At 56.8% G+C, this 21341-nt stretch overlaps 4 protein-coding genes across 4 annotated transcripts; 2 read left to right on the top strand and 2 right to left on the bottom strand.

Annotated features, from left to right (window-relative positions):
• Positions 1-1621: 1621 nt before the first annotated feature.
• Positions 1622-3444, bottom strand: D7B24_006966 (uncharacterized protein; the record flags this gene model as incomplete). Its single annotated transcript, XM_028641085.1, has 2 exons — positions 1622-3254; positions 3314-3444. The coding sequence occupies 2 exons, from the start codon at positions 3442-3444 to the stop codon at positions 1622-1624; spliced, it is 1764 nt and encodes a 587-aa protein (XP_028494877.1).
• Positions 3445-5929: 2485 nt separating this feature from the next.
• On the top strand, positions 5930-6600 carry D7B24_006967 (uncharacterized protein; the record flags this gene model as incomplete). Its single annotated transcript, XM_028641086.1, has 2 exons — positions 5930-5942; positions 6026-6600. The coding sequence occupies 2 exons, from the start codon at positions 5930-5932 to the stop codon at positions 6598-6600; spliced, it is 588 nt and encodes a 195-aa protein (XP_028494878.1).
• A 5033-nt stretch (positions 6601-11633) lies between these two features.
• On the top strand, positions 11634-13448 carry D7B24_006968 (uncharacterized protein; the record flags this gene model as incomplete). The annotated part of the gene is made up of 3 exons (XM_028641087.1): positions 11634-11823; positions 11907-13080; positions 13277-13448. The coding sequence occupies 3 exons, from the start codon at positions 11634-11636 to the stop codon at positions 13446-13448; spliced, it is 1536 nt and encodes a 511-aa protein (XP_028494879.1).
• Positions 13449-20277: 6829 nt separating this feature from the next.
• Positions 20278-20547, bottom strand: D7B24_006969 (uncharacterized protein; the record flags this gene model as incomplete). Its single annotated transcript, XM_028641088.1, has 1 exon — positions 20278-20547. The coding sequence occupies one exon, from the start codon at positions 20545-20547 to the stop codon at positions 20278-20280; it is 270 nt and encodes an 89-aa protein (XP_028494880.1).
• Positions 20548-21341: the final 794 nt, after the last annotated feature.

Here is a 21341-nt window from a genome sequence, read left to right on the forward strand (position 1 = left end):
CAATTTGTGCGGGGCGTTCGTTGTGCTTTCCCATTGGCTCTCGTTTTGATGGTGGTGGTCAATGGCACAACATCTCTACGTCGTAAGGCTGGAATTGCGGTCGTCTTTTCGATTCCCATGTTTGCCGATGCGACTTTGTCAAGACGCTCCTCCGTCAGGGTCGATTCTGTTGGAATCTGAGCACCTGCGATCTGTGATTGAGTATCGAAGTGAGATCGTTCGCACACTCGAGGCCTATCCACGATGCTAGCGCCAGCTACCCCGCTGCCAGAGAGAAGTAGAAGAGAGGGTCATGAAAGGGAAGGCACGTTCGCGACTCAGACTAGACCGGAAGCCAAATGGAGAAAGCCACGCTAGACTAGTACCTGCCTCGAAGCTCATCTCCCGCATACGGCACTGGCCTTGCCGGCATGCCGTCAAGTACCTTTCTACTGGGTCAACACGCAAGAGACACCACTTGGTTTTAGCGACCCACTCCACCGGCGACGCTCTCAGTGAGCTCGCCGGGGCTCGAATATTACGTTACAGCGCAGCATGCCCAGCCAGTCACCGTCCCCAGACCAGGAACGCCCGATTGTCATTGGGTAGGAACTGGCCGTTTTCATGGTTGCTTCCTCGCCTGCCACCGACGCCGCTGCCGTCAGCGAACGCTTGCAGGAAGGACCAAGGACCTGCTCACTCGGTGGGTGGGTAGGTAACCTAAGGCAGCCAGAAGTCCATGTCAGTGGTTGCAGTGCAGTGCGCTCCCCTCTCTGACCTGTCAATTTCCTCCCGCTCATCGTGAATCACTGGCAGTTCCTTCCCGAGGCGACCGAGTGCCAATCCGGACAAGAGGATCCGTCGTATATTTATTCAATAATGGGGGCCCCTCTGGCAGGCAGGCACCACCGAGTCGTGTATGACCTACGTCATCGAGATTCGTTTTACTGTACTGATGGCTATTCCGTCCTGAACGACCAGCCTCAAGCGGCTCTGGTTGTCCTGCAGCAGCACCACCATAAGTATTGCGGGCTGGGGCCTCAAACACACGCCTGGAGAGCAGATCACTATCGAGATGCATGACAACAAAGCACAACCAACCTCACTGTCGATTCTTTCGTGGGAGCAAGCGAAAGCTGCTTCAACTATCAACAGCAAGCCAGCGGCCAGCCTCCCAGAATTTGGACATCAATACTACTCTTGACAGTTGACAGACGCGTGTCCGGGGTCTCGATGTTGTCGCCAAGTGTGTCCTCGTTTCACCGACATTGCTTCGTTTCCCTTCGGTGGTGGGTGCCTGGTCACGAAATGACAGGCACGGCAAACCCATACAGTCGATGTCAGGTTGATATAGTTGTCGGCATTCCTAAAATGACGTCGCGATCGCCTTGCACTCATAGCTATACAGCTATGATTGCCTTCAGCCCGCAATTGATGTTTGCGTAAACGCTTCACTCCTTTGTCTGCAATCGAGACAGACGACCGTCCCTTGGCACGCCATTTTCATGCGTATTGGTCAACCTTCCATCCCACTTCGCTTCAGCTGAAGTCAAGCCGCCGGCCACTGCTGGTTGCACACTGGTGAGGTGAGTCTTCTCAACCGTATGAAAGTATTCCTGCGTGCTGATTGTTCTCTACAGCTTCATTGAATCCCCGGCCGAGGACTGTAGGTGAAGTCTGTGCCTATCTCAGCCACGTCGACTTGAGTTTCTGTCCTGCCGCTGTTGTTTGACACCCCACCTGGTGCCTCATGAGCTGCCACACCAATCCACGATACTGTATTGGGGTAGACGGGGGCAAAAGCTCCCTCGTTTTCATGCATGCAGTTCGCTGAGATTAGCCAGTCCAGCTGCGGCTCTTCGAAGTCTTCGTCCATCCACAGCCACAAAGCCAGCTCTTCCCTCTCCGTGTCTCCAAAGTCACTTTCGCCATTAGCATCGTCCTCGGTCTCGAACCCTTTGGCAAGTGATGCCGACTTCTCAGCGAAGGCTGCAACTCGGCGCATGCGATATTCATGAATCTTGTTCGCTTTGTTCGATTTCCCTGTCTCCGCCAGCAACTTTTCCAGGTTCCCTAGTGCTGTCATGGAGAGCCGCTCGTCAGCGTTTGACGTCAATGCGATTTTTACTGCCATTTCAAACGAGGCGATCGCTGCTGCTGTGTTGCCGATGTGGAGATACTTGACCCCAAGCTCGAGGTGGATTGCTGCTGTCTGTTCGTCTGTCAAGGCATACGCATTCATGTGGCCGGTCAGGATTGCAACCGCCTCGTCCAACCTGCCTTGACGCTCCTCGCACGCTGCAAGAATACCAGCATGCGACAGGGCCAAGTCGCCAATCCACGGGTGCCGCTTCCCGGATGCAGCAGCGCGGGCGAGATGCGTCGTTATCATTCCCGCACAATCCTCCGGCCCTCGACGAGAGAACACGCAGTCGAGGTAGTCGCTGTATAACAGATGGGTCAGGAAATTGGCAGGTCCTGTTCGTTCCTCAATGTCCGGCAACAGGAGGGCATACAACCTCATCGACAATTCGTAGTAATCAGAAAGGTTGGTGGCACTCAAGCTCCTCCATATTTGTGCCAAGACGTGATGCTGACCGAGGACGATGGGCATCAAGCCGGCGAGGTAATCAAGAACCAGACGCAACAAATCGTGTTTGTGGTGCCGGTCGAGGTACCAAAGCAGGCAGACTGTACGCGCCACGAAGTCAGGGCTCTCAGCTGCCACAATCTCTTTCAATGACTCAAAGGATGGACCAAGGACGCTGTTGATATCGATCTGGTCACCTCGCACCATACATCGATTGACGAGGGCGAAACTGGCAATGACCCTTTCAAAAAGCTCGTTGCTGCGGTCTCCGTTGTTGAGAAGACTGCTGCCACAGTCGACGTTGTACTCACAGAACCAAGCCCCCGACGAGAATGATCCATCAACATAATCGCGGAAGAGACCCAGAATCTTCTCGACGCCATACAAATCCGCTGGAGAGTTGAGGACCTGGCTAGGAGCTGGCGACGGGGTTCGACAGGTGACTTCCCGAGCGGTCTGAACGTTGGGCTTGTGTCCGTCGCGTAGTTTCGCGACCAGCGCAGGGTTACGTTTGACATAGCGTTTGATGTTTTCAAAGTCAATAAGCTGGCCGCGGATCCTGAACTCCGTAGGTCTTTTGAGCGCATCTCGATCTCTTTTGAGAATAAGGATGGCGAGCACCTCATCTCCCTTCAACTTTTTGTCGAGGCCCCATTTCCATATACGCGACTTGTACATTTTGACCCTAATCGACGCGTATGAGTGAGGGCATATAAAGATCCAAGTGGAAAGTGCACAACTTACGTGGCTACGAAATGGTGGTCCCTTTCCATGATCTCCATAACCTCTCTCAGAGATTTCTTCTCCTCCTGGTACAGTCTTGTGATAAGAGGTCTTTTACTTTCCCACACCTCGATTGGGACTCGCTTGCGCATTTTCGGTTGTAAGGCTTGGTTTTCTGAATTATCGCCATCAGAACCAGAGGGTGGTACCTTTCCATTGGCGGAGAAATCAGTTGCCTTCATGGCTGTGGTTGACCGTGGCAGTCAGGTCGCGGGGGGGACGGTCGTCCTTCAGTACACTTTGCCGCACTCAATCAAGGTCGGGCTAGATGTTTGAGCCTGTAGAACATAGTTAGGATAGTTGGGCAATGCTCGAAGATATGAGGGATAGCGCGGAGGGATGAGATGGAGTGCACAAACTCACTTGCATTACCTCAGCCCAGTCAATCATCGACCTTGGGGGCCAAGTGCGAGCTCACACAGTATGATGAGTCTGTTGAGTATCCTCTTCTGCCTAGTTCTGGCAGCTCACGTTGATACATCCACAACTCTTCTTGATGTGCTGCGGAAGGATGCAACACGGACATTTCACTCGCAGGACAGCGGCTGCAAACAACGAAACCTAACCCTTTCGAGACCAATCAATAGCCACACGGTGGAAAGGGCTCCCAGCATGCCCCTGCTAGTAAAAGGGGCACATCCATCAGGGATGTGTCTTGCGGCCGGAATCCTGGCGGCTTGGGTCAGTGGGGTTGTCTATGGGGATCACGGATCACGGCCAGGTTGGAGTGGAGGTAGAACTGGCTTGAGCCAGATGTTCGCTCAACTTCCCACGATCGAGCGACGAAATTCTGCCCCCACCCATTCACACCAAGCAACCCTCTGCCGTACCAAGATATCACATCTACCACCTGGCTTTCGCCTGAATATCTCCTTAAAAGTACATCACCGGATACTCCTAAAAGCTCATACCGCGTGGCGCTGGGTCACTGGCCGTCTGTTGAGATCTGGTAGACAATCTGCTCTTTTGTTACTCCATCTATATCTGTCCTTGTCAGCCTTATCATCATGGCTCAGTCAGACAGATATGGACACCCAGAACGATCGATCCACGGGAGCTGGAGTCACGCCCGAGAAATAACGGCCATGCTCCCAAAGCGTCCTCGCATGGCCTAGCTGGGTAACCGCCCTTTCCACGACCTTTCCCATCAACTGGCGAGCTTGGGACCTAATCACCAAATCCAGAGGCCTCAACAGGGGCCACGTTGCGGCCATCCTCACATATTGCACACACTGCGAACACCCACATTGCCGAAGGCGGATACATCGTGGTTTTGCTGTATCCGCACCAGGTCGCAATCGCTAATCTCAATAACTAATTATCATCACTACGACGAAGTCTGGGTCATTGCGGCGAGCGGCTGTCTATTTGTCTTCGCAACACCACCCTGGTGTTGTGTTGGAGCGGCCGGCGTACCCCACGTTTCTTGCGGAACGTCCTCATGTGTTTCTACTGACTGACATGGGTCCTGGCACGCACGCGTTCCGCGGTGTGCTGCAGGTAGGCAGCACAGCCGCATTTCAGGACCAATTTCTTAGTACACAACGGTCGACATCTGCGCCCACCACGGACCGCTCGTCAGAGCTCCAAGGATGCAGAATTAGATCCACGTTGTGACGGAAATTGCACCCTGTCAGGTGCGTCAGGCATCTCACGGAGGTCAGGGTATGAGTCAAGCTTGCTAATTAGCCCCTTTGCCTACGCCCTGCCAGCTCAACCCCGAGTAAGCAACGTATAGGCAGCAGAACACATTAGAATTCAACGATATGAAGACGCCAACATGGCCCAAGACCAGCTGTCAGCCCTAAGCAAGGCTTGATCAACTTCGACACCCTCCGCTACCTCCAGGCAGTTCACCGATGCTTATTCTCCATGCAGGTTGTGGGGCTTCAGGCGGTCAGCCTGTTGAGTCGGGAGTCCTCGGTGACCAGAACTGGCTCTCTGGTTCACCCACAAGCATTATGCTGATTGGCAAGCAGCCGAATTATGATTAAGAAACAGAATCGCTTACGCCTGGTGCACCTTCAGATTATTACATGGTGCTCATTGCTATTGTGGATAAGGAACCGCATTCAGGGGCCAAAGCAAGTCTCACGAGTCGGGCACATGAGCATTGATACGACAAGACTCACGTCATGTCAGAGGGAACTTACGGGCCAGCCGCAAGCGACAGCGATTTTTTGTTCTTGCAACTACTGTCCAATACTGGTTGCTGCCATTAGAGGTGTAAAACTGAACACTGGAGTAAGATCTGGCCTGGTCTCTACGGGCCATCTAAGCTACAACATGCTAGCCAGCCCGTGAAGACTCGTCGGCAGGACCCGCCGTCCTCTTGACGCTCTTCAGTTGCTAGTGGCGTGTTATGCGTCAGTTTTCGCATATCGGCCTCTCTCATTTTCACCCGACGTAGCCTCCCTTGCCGAGCCACGAGCTGCCCTTGTTCGGCTGCCAGCTCGGAAGACAGCCAATCGCCATCGCAACTGAACTGGTCTCACCCAGTCTTCATTGGTCAGCAAAAACAATTCCTTGAACAAAGTCACATCCATTGCCCTTGATACACAAGATGAAGGCTGGACCATGACCTTTAGAGGTTCGTTGCCGCCTTGACATCTGCATTCAGAACTTGTTCCGGGGCAAATGGGTCTTCCGTCATTAGCTGCCAGACTTCTCAAGATTCCTCTGTATATCAGGAGCTTGATTCTTTTGTGGTGCATGCCGTCAAGATGCCGCATCAGTTGCAAACTCCGATCGTTCTGACTCCTGGCGGAAGCAACTTCTTGTACGTACAGACTGACACGCTCGCTGTGGAAAAGAGGCGCAACCATTTACTCCTACGAAAACTTGACCTTGACACCGTGAGTATAGTTCTGCACGTTGCTCGGAGCCCGGAGCTTACTGACACAGAAAAATGTCAGGCAGCTGCTCTTGATACCCTACAAATATCCATGGATCCCAATGGCCCCGGTGCGGGCAACTCAAAGGTCGACTCAGCCCCTGAACAGAAAGGGAAGGGTCTGGAACGCCCGCCCATAATATTTGATGGCCTTCTTCCTCGGATCGAGACACGTGGGCAGAGCAGAATTTCCTCCACCAAGAGCGGCAAGAAGAAGGACGACATCAGCAGACCACAGGATTGCGTCCATCAAGATGAGAGCGTGAGTTTGAGCGATGCAGCAAAGCGTTCTGAACCAACGGCGGTTGACGACACTGCAGCCTTTCCAGCTTCACGCCAGGAGAATCAAGATTGAAGGAAGCTGGACAAGTTGGCGACAAGGAAGCATGTTCAAGGTTGCCGCAAACAGTGCCATCATACCATTTCTCGGGTGTCTCATCAGCTTATCGACATGGCTTGTTGTCGGACTTGGGACTACTTCATGTGTATGTGTTGGCTGCAAATGGCAGTGATGGATGGACCTGGCCACGAAATAGCAAAGCACAAGATCTCATCAAGGTGCGCCACGAAACAACCGCTGGCCTCAACTTCAATGGTATCTTTTCTGGTATAACCTTCAACAATCAATGAAAACTCCAGCAGTCTCGCTTCGCAAGTACGTTGCAGAGTGACGGGTCAATAGCAAGAGAGATCTGGGCCAGACTGGAAGAGTCCAAGCACTGGCAGCAGAACATGGCCGCCGGTCGAAATGGGGCAGCCGGCGATGACTCGGAGATGTAACATGGTACCCTGGTTCTCCCCTCCGATGTTTCTGGGTCTGCCCCGTCATCTCAGTGGGCTGTCGCAGGAACGAATCCTGATGCAATGGAACCGGCCCCCACAACCCGGGCTGTCAAGTCACCGAAAACGGCAGTGTTCCTGAAATGGCTACACACTGGCTCCCAGTGAGCGAGGGTCAGGCGGTGACAATTAAGAGCGAGCGACATCAACTCACGACGAGGGACCCTTGCACAAAGCCCGTAGTAGCTGGATGTCCATCTCAAAGCTGTCATTGATACTGCCGACCAGAAAGGTTGGGACAATCGTGCAGCCCACGGTGTACCGCTAAGCAAACAACCAAGTGATGCGCAACCCAAACATGGCCACACAATAATACGAGTCAATTGGGCTGACTGTGTGGGCGAGGCGAGCGTTCAAAGCTCTGAGCATATCTTCCTGAGGATGGGATCCTTGCAAATCGACTCACGCTGACCATGCGCCCCTCTCGACAACTCATTCGACAGGGATTCCACGTAGCTGTGAATCCATCGTCATTGTACAAGGCGGAGGGCTCTATTTCTCTACGACATACCCAGGCCTGGACCGTATGACGACCAGAGACGCGGCTTTGTGTCTTTGGCCTTCGGACCATAGGCCATCCATAGAAAAGGGCATGCCGACATCTTAGCTACATCATTCGAGGCTGACGTTTCCATCTCGAACGGAGATCCTCTCGGCGCGTCTCCCGGGCCCGTCCTCTCTTTTCTCGCGTCGAGCAAGTCGTTCGCCGGGACCCCAAGGGCGAGTAGACCCAGAATACCAACTATTCAGTGTTCGAGACAGGGTCAAAACGGAAATGACCCCCACATTTTGCGATGAACAAGGGTTCCTAATTATCCCTAAAGGATACATGTTGAGTCCCTCACATCTTCTTTTCCTGCTGCGCCGGCAGTACAGCAAACATGGATCTCAATGGGGCTCACTAGAGGATTGGACTTGCCGGACCATCGGGTTACCCTATTCATCCTTCACGGCAGCGAACGCGCGGCACTCGGAGCCGGTCTATCGTGGTTGTCTGTACAGGCCCTTGAGACGTGTGTCTTGAACAAACATACCTGGTTTTGGTGGCATCTCTCAGCTGCGGAGCCTTGATTGATACCCATGGGCAGTGTATAAGCCATCGTATATCACTTGTCACACATGGGACGTGGTCTGAACGTGTCGACGTCGGATCTGATTTGGTGGCAGAATTGGACATTTGGCCGGCCGGTGTGCATTCGCAGACAAATGCATCTCACGAAACAAAAGCAACAAGATTTGTGCCTCAACTCCCAGTAGCCGAGTCGAAGCGCCGGCGTAATGTCACATCTGCCACGGGCGGCGATGGCGGTCCAGAAGCCGAGTGGCCGGGCCCTGTAGTCCATTCTTCCCTGAACCCTGTAATATTGCTGTCGACTATTGTTGTGGGTGTTGACACCAGGCGTCCTTCCCACGTAGCGTCCAGGCGCTACTGGGACTCTCGATGGAGATGGGGGTTTAACGCACGCAGATCGAGTCACTGTTCTTATTTTGATGGGTGATCTTGATGAGATGGTACGAAAGAGCACCACATTGTTTGCCATCGTTTCGTCTCTCACTGACAACACGCCAAGCCCAAAGACCCGAATCTATGTTAACTTTGCAGAAATATACGCCGTCTCGAGTCACTTTCGGCAGCGGAGGCTTGCGGTGTCTCCCTCCGCCTCTCCGACCTTGTGCAAAATAGCGATTCTGTACAATCATACCTTCCTCGTTGGGTGGGGGCGAAAGGAAGATTGCCCGTGCATGTAGCTTGGGAAAGCTGCAACCAGAATTGTGTCTTGCTGCTCCCCTCTTCGGTCAACACCGAAAATCGAGGTGAAGCTGAGGATCCATAACGGCACGGACGCTGTTGTTTCGCCGGCTCTACGACCAGCGCAGGAAAGGCCTCTGGAAGATGGGAAGGGATCTTCATGAGGTTGGTATCGCCCGAGACCACACCGTCTGCCCCCGTGGGTACACCTACTCAGTCATCACGACGATTCTTTGGGTCAATGTCACTCCAACGGAAAATGGCACTGGGCTGCCCACATCGCGCTGGACACGGGTCATCCGCGGAGTCAGATATGATCTCTAGTGGATGAGGTTCTTTCGCCTCTCAAATTCAGGCCCTGCCCTTTCGCCCGGCCCCCTAATTGCTGCGCACGACGAGGTGTGATAGGTCGAACTCGACAGGATTCAGATGCTGGTCGGTAGGTGCACGTCACTCTGTACCGCAGCATGCCATGGCGATGAGACAAGCCACCGTTGCCTCGCTGCTCGTGTCTCGACATTCTCGATTGGTGACAGCAGCACAGTGCAGTTGTCCAGCGGGTAGCGATGAGGATCATGTTTGGGCCAGGACCCAAGAAAAATGACAGGTATGTCAACCGGGTTCATGAGCCCAGACCCACTGCAGCAAGTCCCTGGGTCGCCGTGGTCATGGCAGCGGCTGATGACGGGCGTCCGGGGAGGATGGAGTAGCGATCAGGAAGAGAAAGAGGAAAGATGCAAGGGAGGTGACCCGGCCGGCCGTCCAAGCTGGCAGAGGACGGCGTGCGAGTGACTTCTGACACGCAGGTCCCTGCTGGGACTTGTCGATGAAGTCTGTTGGTGAGTCTGGCGGCTGTCTGGTCTGTCGAAGCTGAGCTCTTGCTCGCTTCAGCCTGCTGACGCTCGACTGGGGCGGTGACGCGGCGGATGTCTGTTGGTTGCAGTCGTTTGTCGGGCATGGCCTGATGCCCAGCCGTGTCGTATCGCCTGGACGGCGTTGAAAGCGCAAGTCTCATCTCGTTGCCCTGTTCCCTCACACCATGATCGACCGAACGGCAACGCGGCTGCGCGTTGTCTATTGCTTACAAAACCAGCCAGCGCCCAGCCTTGTCGGCCTCCACCCCACCACTCGTCTATTCACACCTAATCGAGGTCTGCAGCGCACCCCAGGGCCAGGGTGACTGGGCCATGTCATCGGGCCAAAGGCAGCCTGGAAAGCGAACTCGGTGCCCAATACCCCGGGAACCTCAGCAACGCCGCCCAAAGCACGGTCGGCGGCCGGCCGGTGAATCTTGACGGAAGGAGGCCTTGTCAACCCACGGCAAGCCGGTCCATGGCTCCTTTTGCAAAAAGTGACAAGCCCCGGTTCAGCAGTACGAACGGGCTCCCGTGGCGTGGCCCTCGCCCGACTATAGTGACACTGTTTTGTCTCGAAGAAGTTGTCGAGGACGAAGGCGTGGGCCATGGATGGGTTTGCGAGGCGAGTCCTCCGGGTTGCTGAGCGGGGAGGACAGGCGTTGATGATGCCCCCCCTGACTCCATTGACACTGTCGCCAAAGCAGGGGTTGCCATCCCTCTACATTTCTCTGGGTACGGCCAGACTGTTGGCCATCAACGCGTGCGTTCTTGGTACTCGTTGCTTGACTGTTCTGCACTTGGCAAGAGCCAGGGCGGGCAAGACGACAACAGATAAGCAGCCTGTCGAGGATGTCTGCCTGCGCCCAGAAACACACACATGTCAAGGCAGCCAAGCAGGCCTTGCAGGCAGACAGACCTGGCATCCTCGCAGCCGACCATGTGTACATCCGTTCAGCACAGCGAGAGGAAGCACCTCGCAGCAAAGGATGGACCGTTGGGTAGGCATCTGCTTGCATGGTTGTGTTCAGGGTCCGGGGCGCCCCCGCAGGGTGACATGCCGAGTGGGGTGACGGGCGAGGCCATGTCTGTCCGGCGGTTGGGAAAGCAGGGAAACGTTACCTCAGGAAGGACCCGAGAGTGGCAGCCTGCGGAGGTTCAGGACCGGCACGCATGTAGGCATCGAGGTGGCATCGAGGTGGCATCGAGGTGGCATCGAGGTGGCATCGATAGGCGATGCCGCGAGGATCATTGCCGTTGGGAGAAGTGCATACGCGGTAGAGGGAGCCGGCGGTGGAAGAGAACTCTTCCTGACTGCCTACGATGCCATGTCAGATGTGTCGTCGGCGCGCTCGCAGGGGCACCAAGCACGGCGTGGCGCCCACCTGCTGAATGCAACCAGCATGAAGAGAGACAAGGGGCTGCATGGCGTTCTTGAAGCCTTCGGTCGCAATGTCACGCCAGGTCTAGGTCTATGACTATGTATGATGTCAAAGGAGAGCCTTCTGTGTGCTGCCTGTGGTGCTGAGATGCTGGGATACTGGGGGTGATGCTGGGGGGTTGATCGAGGGAGACATGGGACGTTGCCCGAGTCATGGAATAAGATCTTGGCGAGGGCGCATGACCACTGTTTGCTTATGTCAGACCGAGAGGTGACGGAGCCGGGAGAGAGACGTACCCGATTTGTTAGAGGGCCCGAGAGTGTGACGCGCTGATTGGCTCGAGTTTTGACTGGTCCTTAATTGATTCTCCCCTCCGACGCGTCTCAGCGCGCTCCAAACGCGTCTCTCTCCGTCTCTGTGACGACCTTGGCTCTCCACGACCACGACCACGGCCACGGCCACGATCACGATCACGATCACGACCACGACCTTTGCCATCACGTCGCTTCGCCTCTTCTATCAAGCCTCGTAGCGCCCACGAAGCCTGTCGCAACCAGCCGTCATGTTCCGACCAGATCACAACCGCATCGATGCCAAAAGGCGAAACATTGGCGATCATCGCAAGAAGCAGTTCGCCGAGGCTTCCCACAAGGAGCAAAAATACCCCCATCGCCTCAACTTCTACGCCGATCCACCCACGGCCGACATCACTCTGGAGCAGTTTGAACAATGGGCCATCGATAGACTACGAAGTGTGTCCCTCTCGGCCCGTTATTGGCATCCTCCTTTTTTTTTTTTTCTCTCTCTCTCTTCCTTTGCTGACCACAGGTTGCAGTCCTGGCCGAGCTCGAGGCATGCTCCTTTCGCAACAAGCCCCCCGCCGAGGTTGCCTCCCACATGAAGCCCCTCCTCGACAAGCTCCTCCCCCTCGAGTCGTCCTCCTCGCAGTCGAGTCAGCTGTTCGCCCAGCGACAAAAGGACCACTACAGCCACTTTATCCTGCGTCTGGCCTTTGCCTCGACCGAAGACCTGCGCCGCCGCTTCTCCCGAGTCGAGACGATGCTGTTCCGCCTGCGCTTCAACTCGGACGACCTCGCCGACCGGAACGCCTTTGTGGCCGGCCTCGAGCTCGACTGGTGGGAGACGGTCACCGAAGACGAGCGTGCCGCGCTCTCGTCCGAGCTCGCCGCCATGATGCCCGCACGCGCCAAGGCGAGCGGCAGCCACAACCCCGAGGACGAGACGTGGTTCAAGGTCGACTGGGCCCGCGTGCCCGAGCTCGTCGAGCAGAGGCGCGTGCTCCTGCGCGCCGGCAAGGCCTACGTGCCGGCGCGCGAGCAGGCGAGCATGGTGCTCGGCGAGTTCACCCAGCGCCTCGAGAAGCAGCTCGAGCTCACGGCGCGCGCCCTGCCGCGTCTCGACGAGGACGACCGCCTGACGCCCATCCTCGACCACCTCTCCAAGAACTTCATCACGCCCGACTCGGCCTACCTCTCGGGCACGACGTCGGCGGCCGGCCTCGGCGCCGACATGTCGGCCCGCAACGTCGACACGCTCGCGGCGGCGCACTTCCCGGCCTGCATGGCGCACCTGCACCGGTCGCTGCGCCGCGATGCCCACCTCAAGCACTACGGCCGCCTGCAGTACACGCTCTTCCTCAAGGGCATCGGCCTCTCGCTCGAGGAGTGCCTGCTCTTCTGGCGCCAGGGGTTCCGCAACATCACCGACGACGTCTTCAACAAGGAGTACCGCTACAACGTGCGCCACGTCTACGGCGACGTCGGCGGCGACGCCATCCGCCGCGGCGGCGGCTACAGCCCCTTCAGCTGCCAGAAGATCCTGACCGAGCACCCGCCCGGCCCCGGCGAGGCTCACGGCTGCCCCTACCGCCACTTTGACCTCGAGAACCTCAACGCCCTCATGGGCGGCATGGGCGTCACCGAGCGGGGTGTTCTGCAGGGTGTCAGGGAGGACAAGGAGGGCCAGAGGTTCCACATGGCGTGTAATCGGTATGTTTTGTTTCTCCTCTTTTTTCTTTTGGTTTTTTCACTTTCCTTTCTCTTCTTTGCTTCATGCGTTTCTCTTTTTCGTCGTCTCTCATGTCGTTTCTTTGCTCCCGTCTTTCTCCCGTTTTATGCCCGGCTCTTCGGGACACCAGGCCAACAATATGGCTACCCGACGACTGAACTTTACTGACTGCCCCAGCGTCTTCGAGCACCTCCACAAGCAGGAGATCAAAAAGGCAAAGGACGACAGCGTCTTCACGTCGGCTCAGCTCGAGACGATCGTGCACCCGAACGAGTACTTCAAGAGGAGCTACCTGCTGAAGAACCTCGACAAGGCGCGGCAGGCGGACGTCAAGATGGAGGGCGCCTAGGCTCCAGGGTCGTGCCGGGCGCTCCCGAGAGGGTTGCCGCGGCGCGGGCGGGGCGAATGTGGTGTGCATGGTCTCTTTTGGGACGCGGGCTATCTGGCATGATGACGGGGTTTGGCCTTGGGAAAGAGAGAATGTCCGCGATGCGGACCGGATGGCGTTTTTGGTCTTTGTATTGCGCAGCAAGGGAGAGCATGGGGATACCGGCTTTTTTTTTGTTCATGTTGTTCCTGATGTTGCATTTGTCGTTTGCCTCGGAGGATTCTATTCCATCTTTTGAAGTCCATACGTACTTCGACCACGTCTTGCGTCCACCTACATACTTCGACCCCGCTTGATGTCCACTTACATGCTTCGGCCGCCACTTGATGTGTCCATGTGGCCGCCAGACGTGCCCTTGAGATGCTGAATGGGCGGGTATACCGGCAGGCAGTCGACGGTTGCACTTGATTAGCTCTGAGGCCTGAGGGCTTACGAACAGGCATATAATAACAGTCCTTCCAACGAGACGGGCGTCACCCACAACATTCGACTTCAGGGAACGATGGTCTACGTAGACGCCTCTTTCCAAAGACAAGCCATCAAGACATGTATCAGAGATAGAGCATTCGTTTAGTCAATGGTGAAAACGTATCAGAAACCCTTTGTGACCAACACACGGCACGCAGCCAGTCACATAAGGCTGCAAAGTGCAGAAGCACGTGAGCCTCACGGTTCCACCCAGGAGTTGTCGCATCATGATGATCCAGACAGCGCCCGTCTGGATAGGCCGATCGCTACGCTGAGAATACACCGGCATGATGCACGCCTGGCTGGTCGCACACTAGATGGGACCTGACAGCGAAGCCGCCTCCGTTGTGGTCATCATGGCAGGCCGGCCAAACGACCTTTGTCAAGATTCAAGGGCTCCCTGCAATCAACTAACTCCATGCCACGCTTTGAGATAGATCGAATGGCCCTACCCAGGAACCATCTGGACATGCTTAAAAAACTACTGCAAGCCTCGATGCAGCCCATCGCAGGCTGGGTATTCAGGGTCCATCTCCCATAGACCCTTTCGACGCCGCGCACCAAAAACGGTGTCGCGAATCGTGGCTCGACCGCTACCGTTTCGATAAGGTCCAACGAGAAGAAGTAAAGGCCCGCATCTCACGGTCGAGACATGTCCTGCGCTTCCCGACACGATGGACGCCCTAAGAGGCACGACTGCACGATGAGGTCATGCCGTCAGCATTCGACCCCTCGTCCCGCGTCCCGAACGCGCCAAGCGCGCCGGCCTTCCTCGCACCCCCCTTCATTATCCTTCTCTCTGTCTCCCCTTTCTCGCAACGCCAGCAGCCCGGGTCGCGGGGAGATAGTTTAAAGGGCCAAAGGGACCCCTCCAGGCGTGTGCCGTGGCGTGTGCCGTGGCGAAAATCGAGGGTCCAGCCAGCCAGCCAGCCAGTTCTCTTCTCCCCCTCCCTTCCGCGGAGGAACAGGCGTGAACGGCAAGGTCCAACCCGCTCGTGCGTCATTCCCCATAGGGTCGTGACATCGTCGGACGTTCTAGACCCGTCCAGAACCGGGCGGGCGGGGGGGAAGGGGCCCATAGCCCGCGCCGCGCCGGAGGGCCAGTCCGGTGCTGGCTTGTTGGTCCGGTGTGTGCGCGCTCCCTTGGATGGTTAGTTGGCAACTGGCAACTTGTTTTGTTTGTTGGTGCCCTGGCCTTCTCGACCTGCATGTTGACAGGCTGCGGGGGAGAGCAAGGGTGACGGCCGCAGATAGCTGGACAGAGAAAGGGGGGTCCCGGTCCAGAACAAGATCGAAATGTCCTTTCCTTTCACTGCGCTGCAACTTTGTTATGCCGGGCTACTGGGGACATCATCTCCGCAACACGGTGGGAGCAGCCTTTTGCGCCGAGCAAGGCAGCGCGTTCGGAACGGACGACCACATCCGGCATGGCGCACCGTCCAGGCTGGCCGACCGGGAGAATGGGAAGCTCGCCTGTGCCCCGGATTCATGGGCATTGCCACTCGGGATAATCGCAACTTAATCTGCCTGTCGCCTCTGCCCAAGCTCCAACTTGTGACCCATGCCACGGGGTGCAGCACGTCACAAGCAGAACACGATCCCTTGGTGCAGTCTCTTGACACAGATCAGATGGGAAAATCGACTGCCATTGACGATGAGGGCTCCGTCTCGTCTGTTTCTTCCTGTCACCAATGTAGAGGAGACGTCCGCGAGAAGGGGCCCTGCATTGCGTCGCACGGCACAATGACATCGCCATGCATGGGCTAGCGCGCGCCGACTTGCTCAGGGCTGTTGTGTGTCTCCACGAGGGGATTGATCCTCCCCACCACCACCATCACCACGAGTGGGCCGCCGTGGCAAGAGGGTGCGAATAGCATCACAAGTCTTGGTGTCGACAGACAGGAATGAGGACAGAGGGGGCCAGAGACAACATGCAACATGCAAGTCGAGTGATCGGCATTGACCGGGCCACGGTCGTGACGAGCTCGTGCGTTCGTGTGCGAGTACGGTACATGCGGGCGAAAGCTTGTCGCCGCATGGTGAGACCACACGCCCAAGATGGCACGAGGTGTCGTCTTGGCAATCTCGATCCAGGGAAGGATTGGCGCGTACAGAGTGTACTGAGAGAGAAGACAGAAACAAAGAAAAAAAAACCTTGCTCGTGAGAACGACAGACCGGCTCCGAGGGTGCCGGCTCACGACTCGTGCCCTTGCTTCCAAGAGGCCGTTCGACCTGCGTGCCTGTCTCTGCAGTGCATCCGAAGAGTCAAAGGCAGGGTGAGGAGAGGAGGAGACATGCAAGTCGCGACGTCGCGCTCCCTCCCACCTCCATCGCCTACCTCTCTCTGTCTCTCTTTCTCTCTCTCTCGCGGGTGCGCAGTGAAGGTGACGCGTCTGCTCTGGATATGTCGCGGGGCGCCCAGGTCCGCCGATGGTGGGATGCAGATGCAGCCGAGAGAGACACACCGGGATGAATCGTAAATCGCTCGTTTCTATTTTTTCTTCTTCTTTCTGGCTCTTTGTTTCTTCCGTTCTGCTGCCTTTGTTGCTGGGTCTGGAGCCGACGGGAAAACAAAAAACAAAGGTGCCTACCTAAAAGGCAGATACGAGCACCGCCGGCAGTGGTGTGCCCCGCTGTCAAGGATGTAGTTTAGGAGGCCCTTCCCCTGGTCCCTTCCCTAAGCCCTGAGGTTCCTTCCCTAAGCCCTGAGGTCCCTTCCCTAAGCCCTAAGGTCCCTTCCCTGAGGACCCTCCCCTAGCCCCTTCCCCAAGGACCCTTCCCCCAGGACCTTCCCTAAGGACCCTTCCCCTAGGACCCCATTCAGCAGGGCCGGCGGCGCTTCGTATCAATCAGCGGTCGATCCCCGAGAATAGAAACAGGCGCGGCACCAAGACACGAGGGGGCACGACGGCACTGCGCGCCAGGCCCCGAAGGCAATGGCGCTCTCCATCGGTCGCTGGAAGGAGCGACCACGGCAGGAAGGCAGACGATGCTCCCGACTCCTGACCGTATCTGTCTCTGTCTGCAGACAATGGAGGGGTGTGTCGACATCGACCGTTCCGGCTGCTCTGATGGAAGGGTCCACGCCAGGGCAGGGGGGCCGCGGGAGAACAGGAACAACATAAACGGGCAGCGCAGCCTCAGCCACCACCGACCCGTGGACGCGCAGATGCGAGGCTCTATTTCTGTCCTGTGCATACCTACTACATGTAGGTACCTCACAGAAACACTGCGCTGTTTCGTTTCTGCTGTCGTCTTGTCGCGTGCGAGGGAGAGAAACGTTGGCTGCCGGGCTGGCTCTCTGCCTCGCCTCGAGGGTCAAGTAACCTCGAGGGTCAAATAAAGTAAAAGTACGACGACGCAGCCAGCCAGCCAGCCAGCCAGCCAGCCAGCATGCGGCCGCTCGTGTCCTCCAAGCCTGTCCCTGGTCCTCGTGCCGCTGTCCGCGCGCTGGACAACGTTGAGACATGCGTCTTTGCTCTGCACGTCGAAAAGAGACGCTGGCCCTGCCGAATCCCTCGCTACGCTGTCGGGCCGGGCGCGCGGCAGATGATTCGGGCCCCAACGTCCCTGGTCCCATCAGCCTGAGGGAGAAGGCAACAGATGCAGTGACAGAAGGCGCTGCGTGCTGTCCTGCTGCCCTGACCTGCCCGTGCCGTGCAACAAGCGGCGACGCCCAAGCCGCGTCCCATGTCCTGGCATGTTTGTGTCCCGACCTGACCTCGGTGCCCAGCAGGCACCCCTCCATGTACTTCACACTTTGCGTCGAGCACCGCTGACAAACCCCACCACGAACCATCACCATCCGACCAGGGAGTCAGCAGGCACCCAAACAGACCCCCCCTGCCTCTCCCTTCCCACCTCATCTCCCCGACCCGCGCAATGAGGCCACTGAGTTTGAGCAGAATTTAGCCTTGTCAGAAGAGGATCCCATACAAACGAAACGAATGGAAAAAAAAAAAAACTTTGACGTCCTGCAGATCAAAATGGGCTCCCTCCGGATCCCCAGGGATCACCACATCCAGGCTCCACGGCGATGAAACACGCGCGGCGGGCAGGCGGACGAGGACGAGGGGGGGCGCATTTTCGCATCGCATCAGTCGTACCCTACCTACATGCCAGCAGCCCAGCACGGACAAGTCAGCACGGACAGACGGCGCAAAGTTCACGAGCTGGCTGGCTACACGGCAAAAGGCAGAACGACCAGGAGGCTGTGCTGGCTGCAGGTGGATCGTTCTCTGGCACGCCCCGTTTGGGACTACTACAGCTACATGTAGCTACCTTGCAACGGAGAGATCTTTTCATCAACGGTGGCATTCAAATCATAACATGGTTTGGACCTGGGAGGCCAAGCGTTTTCCTCTCCCCTGCCCATCTTGGCTGTTGTTTGTCTCGGTCCCATCCATTGTCAACGTTTGTTCAGAGCATGGAATTCCATGAACAGGACACGTCACGCCCCTGTTGCGAAACAAGTGCTGCCTGCTCATCCCATCCCGGCGAGACCCTGTTCACCGGCGAAATGCTGCCGCAACAGAGCCCATCGCCGCGAGGTGGCCTGACGTCGTGGTGCAGTGAAGTGGTGCCCCTCTGGTGCATGTGGTCGACGCCTGCCCTGGATAAAGCTGGATAGAGGGGCTCTTGGAGCGCTCCGTGACGAGCTGGACCCTGGAATTTCAGGGTCTTTGGCGCTAACGCCAGTGTGGAACGTCCCAGTCCACGAATCCCGTACGCAGACCTCGCAGACCTCGCAGACCTCGCAGACCTCGCAGACCTCGCAAACTCGAACATTCGCGAAGCCACAGCAGGGTACCAGCATGACACGAGCGACAAGTCAGACTAGTGCAATTCTTTGATCAATTGGTATCTGGTATCTGATGCATCAAGAAACATGAAACGCTATCGCTTGGCCCACAGGATCGCAGATCGTGGTGCGTAAGATTGAGACAATAAGTAATGTGGTATCTCCGATGGCCCTCTCTCCACCCAACGCGCGATGCAACGCAAGGAAAGACAATCCAAAGCATGACATATGAAAATGAAGCCATTCCGACTCTTGCCTCCTTGGCACTGACATGCGGGCGACGTCAGAGGCAGGGGCGGAAAACGACCAAAGCCGACCGTCGATGCAGCAAGTGGACGCCCACGTCCATCGCTGATTGGCGCGCTCGTCGGCGCCGGCAGAGATGTGCCCTGTAGCCTGCATTTTTGGCTGCGGGACTTGTTCCCGACCATGGCGTGCAAGTCGAGGCCGTGCACTGAAGGACGTGACACTCCGCTGCGAGAGCCAGGTGACACATTGTGACAAGGTCGCCGGCGCCTCGGTCCAATGTGTCACTGACCACAGGGCGATTGACCGAAACCGTCCCAACGAACAAGACTGTATTGGTCGAGGTCTGGACCCGTGTCGGCCGAGGTGGGGTGGTAGTTGAGCAAGTGTTGTGACGCCCAATGGGATGAGCCGGGTTGGGTCAAACCACCGACCGCACGCGGCCCCGAGGCTTGGACGCACACAGCCACGGGCTGCAGACTGTGCGGAGTTCGGCTGCCACGGCGTAATAGAAATGAAAATGGGGGAGGAGAGGAAGAGAAGATATGGTGGAACGGGGAAAGTGTCGCGGTTGGGCTGTCAGGAACCCGAGACACGGGATTCCCTCGCAGCACCACAAAGAGATGAGGCGGCGAAAGCGAGCCTGCTCTGTGTCGATCATCGCACTGGGGAGGCCAGTCATGGTGACGAGGTGGGTTTTCTCCGGGATCCGTGCTTCCACTGGCGAGTCGCATCAGGTAGAGTGCACTCAGCTGTGTGGTGCTGGGCCCAGGAGACAACGGCTGAGAACCGAGTCATAGCCCCAAAGGTGGACCGACCAGGAAGCTTGGAGCTTGGAGCTTGGCCGGCCGTAGGGCATGGCGCTGTTGGTAGTGCCAACTCAATTCCCGTCATGCGTCGCGGTGTCCGGGTCCGATGCCAAAGTCCGACTTGGTAGCGTCGGATGGCTGTTGTCTGACTGGCCGCCATCTGCCTTTCTGGGCTTCATGCCTTGGGGCGAGGGCGGTTTGACGTTGGTGGCCGCTGGGATTGGGCAGACGTTTGCTTTGCCTTTCGTACTTTGAAAGATAGCGATGGAGCGTTGCCATGGCATTGTTGCATTGCGCATGGCAACGATTGTTGCCTTTTGAGAGGCTGCTGACGAGGGCGTCGTCTTGACAGCCCATCGCAGGTCGTGTTTTCGTTAAGAATCTGGGAATATTCATATTCCACAGTTGGTGCAATCAGTTCGTCGAAAGCCACGGGCTCGATTCCCGTTTTTCACACCGGGTCGTTCAGGTGAAGCCAGTCTTCTTGGCGCACCTCTCACAGTAGTAGAGATTGGTGGAGATGCGAACCATGCCGTATGAGCTGGGGTCGTCCGTTGAAGTCATCTCGGTGGCAGATGCGCACCGCATGCAGCGAATCGTCTCGACTGAGACGACGATGGGTGCCGAATCCATGCTGGGGCGGTACGAAGCAGATGCTGCGGAGAGATCTGAGTCTGAGCTGGAAGAGGATGAGGAGCTGCCGTAGTGAACAGAGGAAGGGCGTGCTGAAGGCATGATGGTGTATGTTGATGCCGTAGCAGACAGGCGAGAGTCGAGGTTGGTGGAGTGATCCAGGTCGATAGAGTTATTGTCCTATCCTCGGTGCTGATGATGTATCGTGTTGTGTTGGTGTTGCAGAAGAACGACTTCTTGGCTTGTGGTGTGGGAGCAGACCAGAGCAGACGGAGGGAGGGCCTGGCAGGGTCTTATGTGTGATCTACGGAAAGGGCCCCAGGCTAGAGGTTTGATCTCGGGCGGGATGGGGAATTGGGCAGGGCAGGCGCCTTCGACGTCGGTCGTGTCTAAGAAGGCAAGACAAGGGTTCGGCAGGCCAGAACAAGGATGGTGCACTTGTAACGTCAGGCACAAGGCAGGAGGGGGTGTGTGGGCTTGAGGGACGTGTCGGGGGTGGGCGGAGTGTTTTGTCCTAGGCTGCAGCAAACGGTATGCTGGGCCACTGCCACTGGGGGAGAGGTGTGGAGACGGTGGCTGGGTGGGTCGGTTGTCAGGCTTGGGAGCTTGGGCTGGTCTGTCTGCTGCTTGGCAACTGCTTGAGCGCTTCTTCCTGCTTGAACTATTCTGGACCAAGTCTGACGAGCGCGAAACGGATTGATACTGCGGGCGTAAATGTTGATTGAATTGATTGGAACCTATCGATGTGCCACTACCTAGGTATGTTGAGGATGAGGTGGCGCTGAAGTGGTGCTATCGTGGTGATGATTATCAGTGAAGCTGTGGCACGCACGTGAAGTCGCGGGAAACCGGTTGATGAATCGAGTGTCCAGAGTGCAAACCACGAAGAGGGCAAA

This window comes from Verticillium nonalfalfae (assembly GCF_003724135.2).
Source record: "Verticillium nonalfalfae strain VnAa140/NRRL 66861 chromosome Unknown scaffold_52, whole genome shotgun sequence".
Classification (NCBI taxonomy): domain Eukaryota; kingdom Fungi; phylum Ascomycota; class Sordariomycetes; order Glomerellales; family Plectosphaerellaceae; genus Verticillium; species Verticillium nonalfalfae.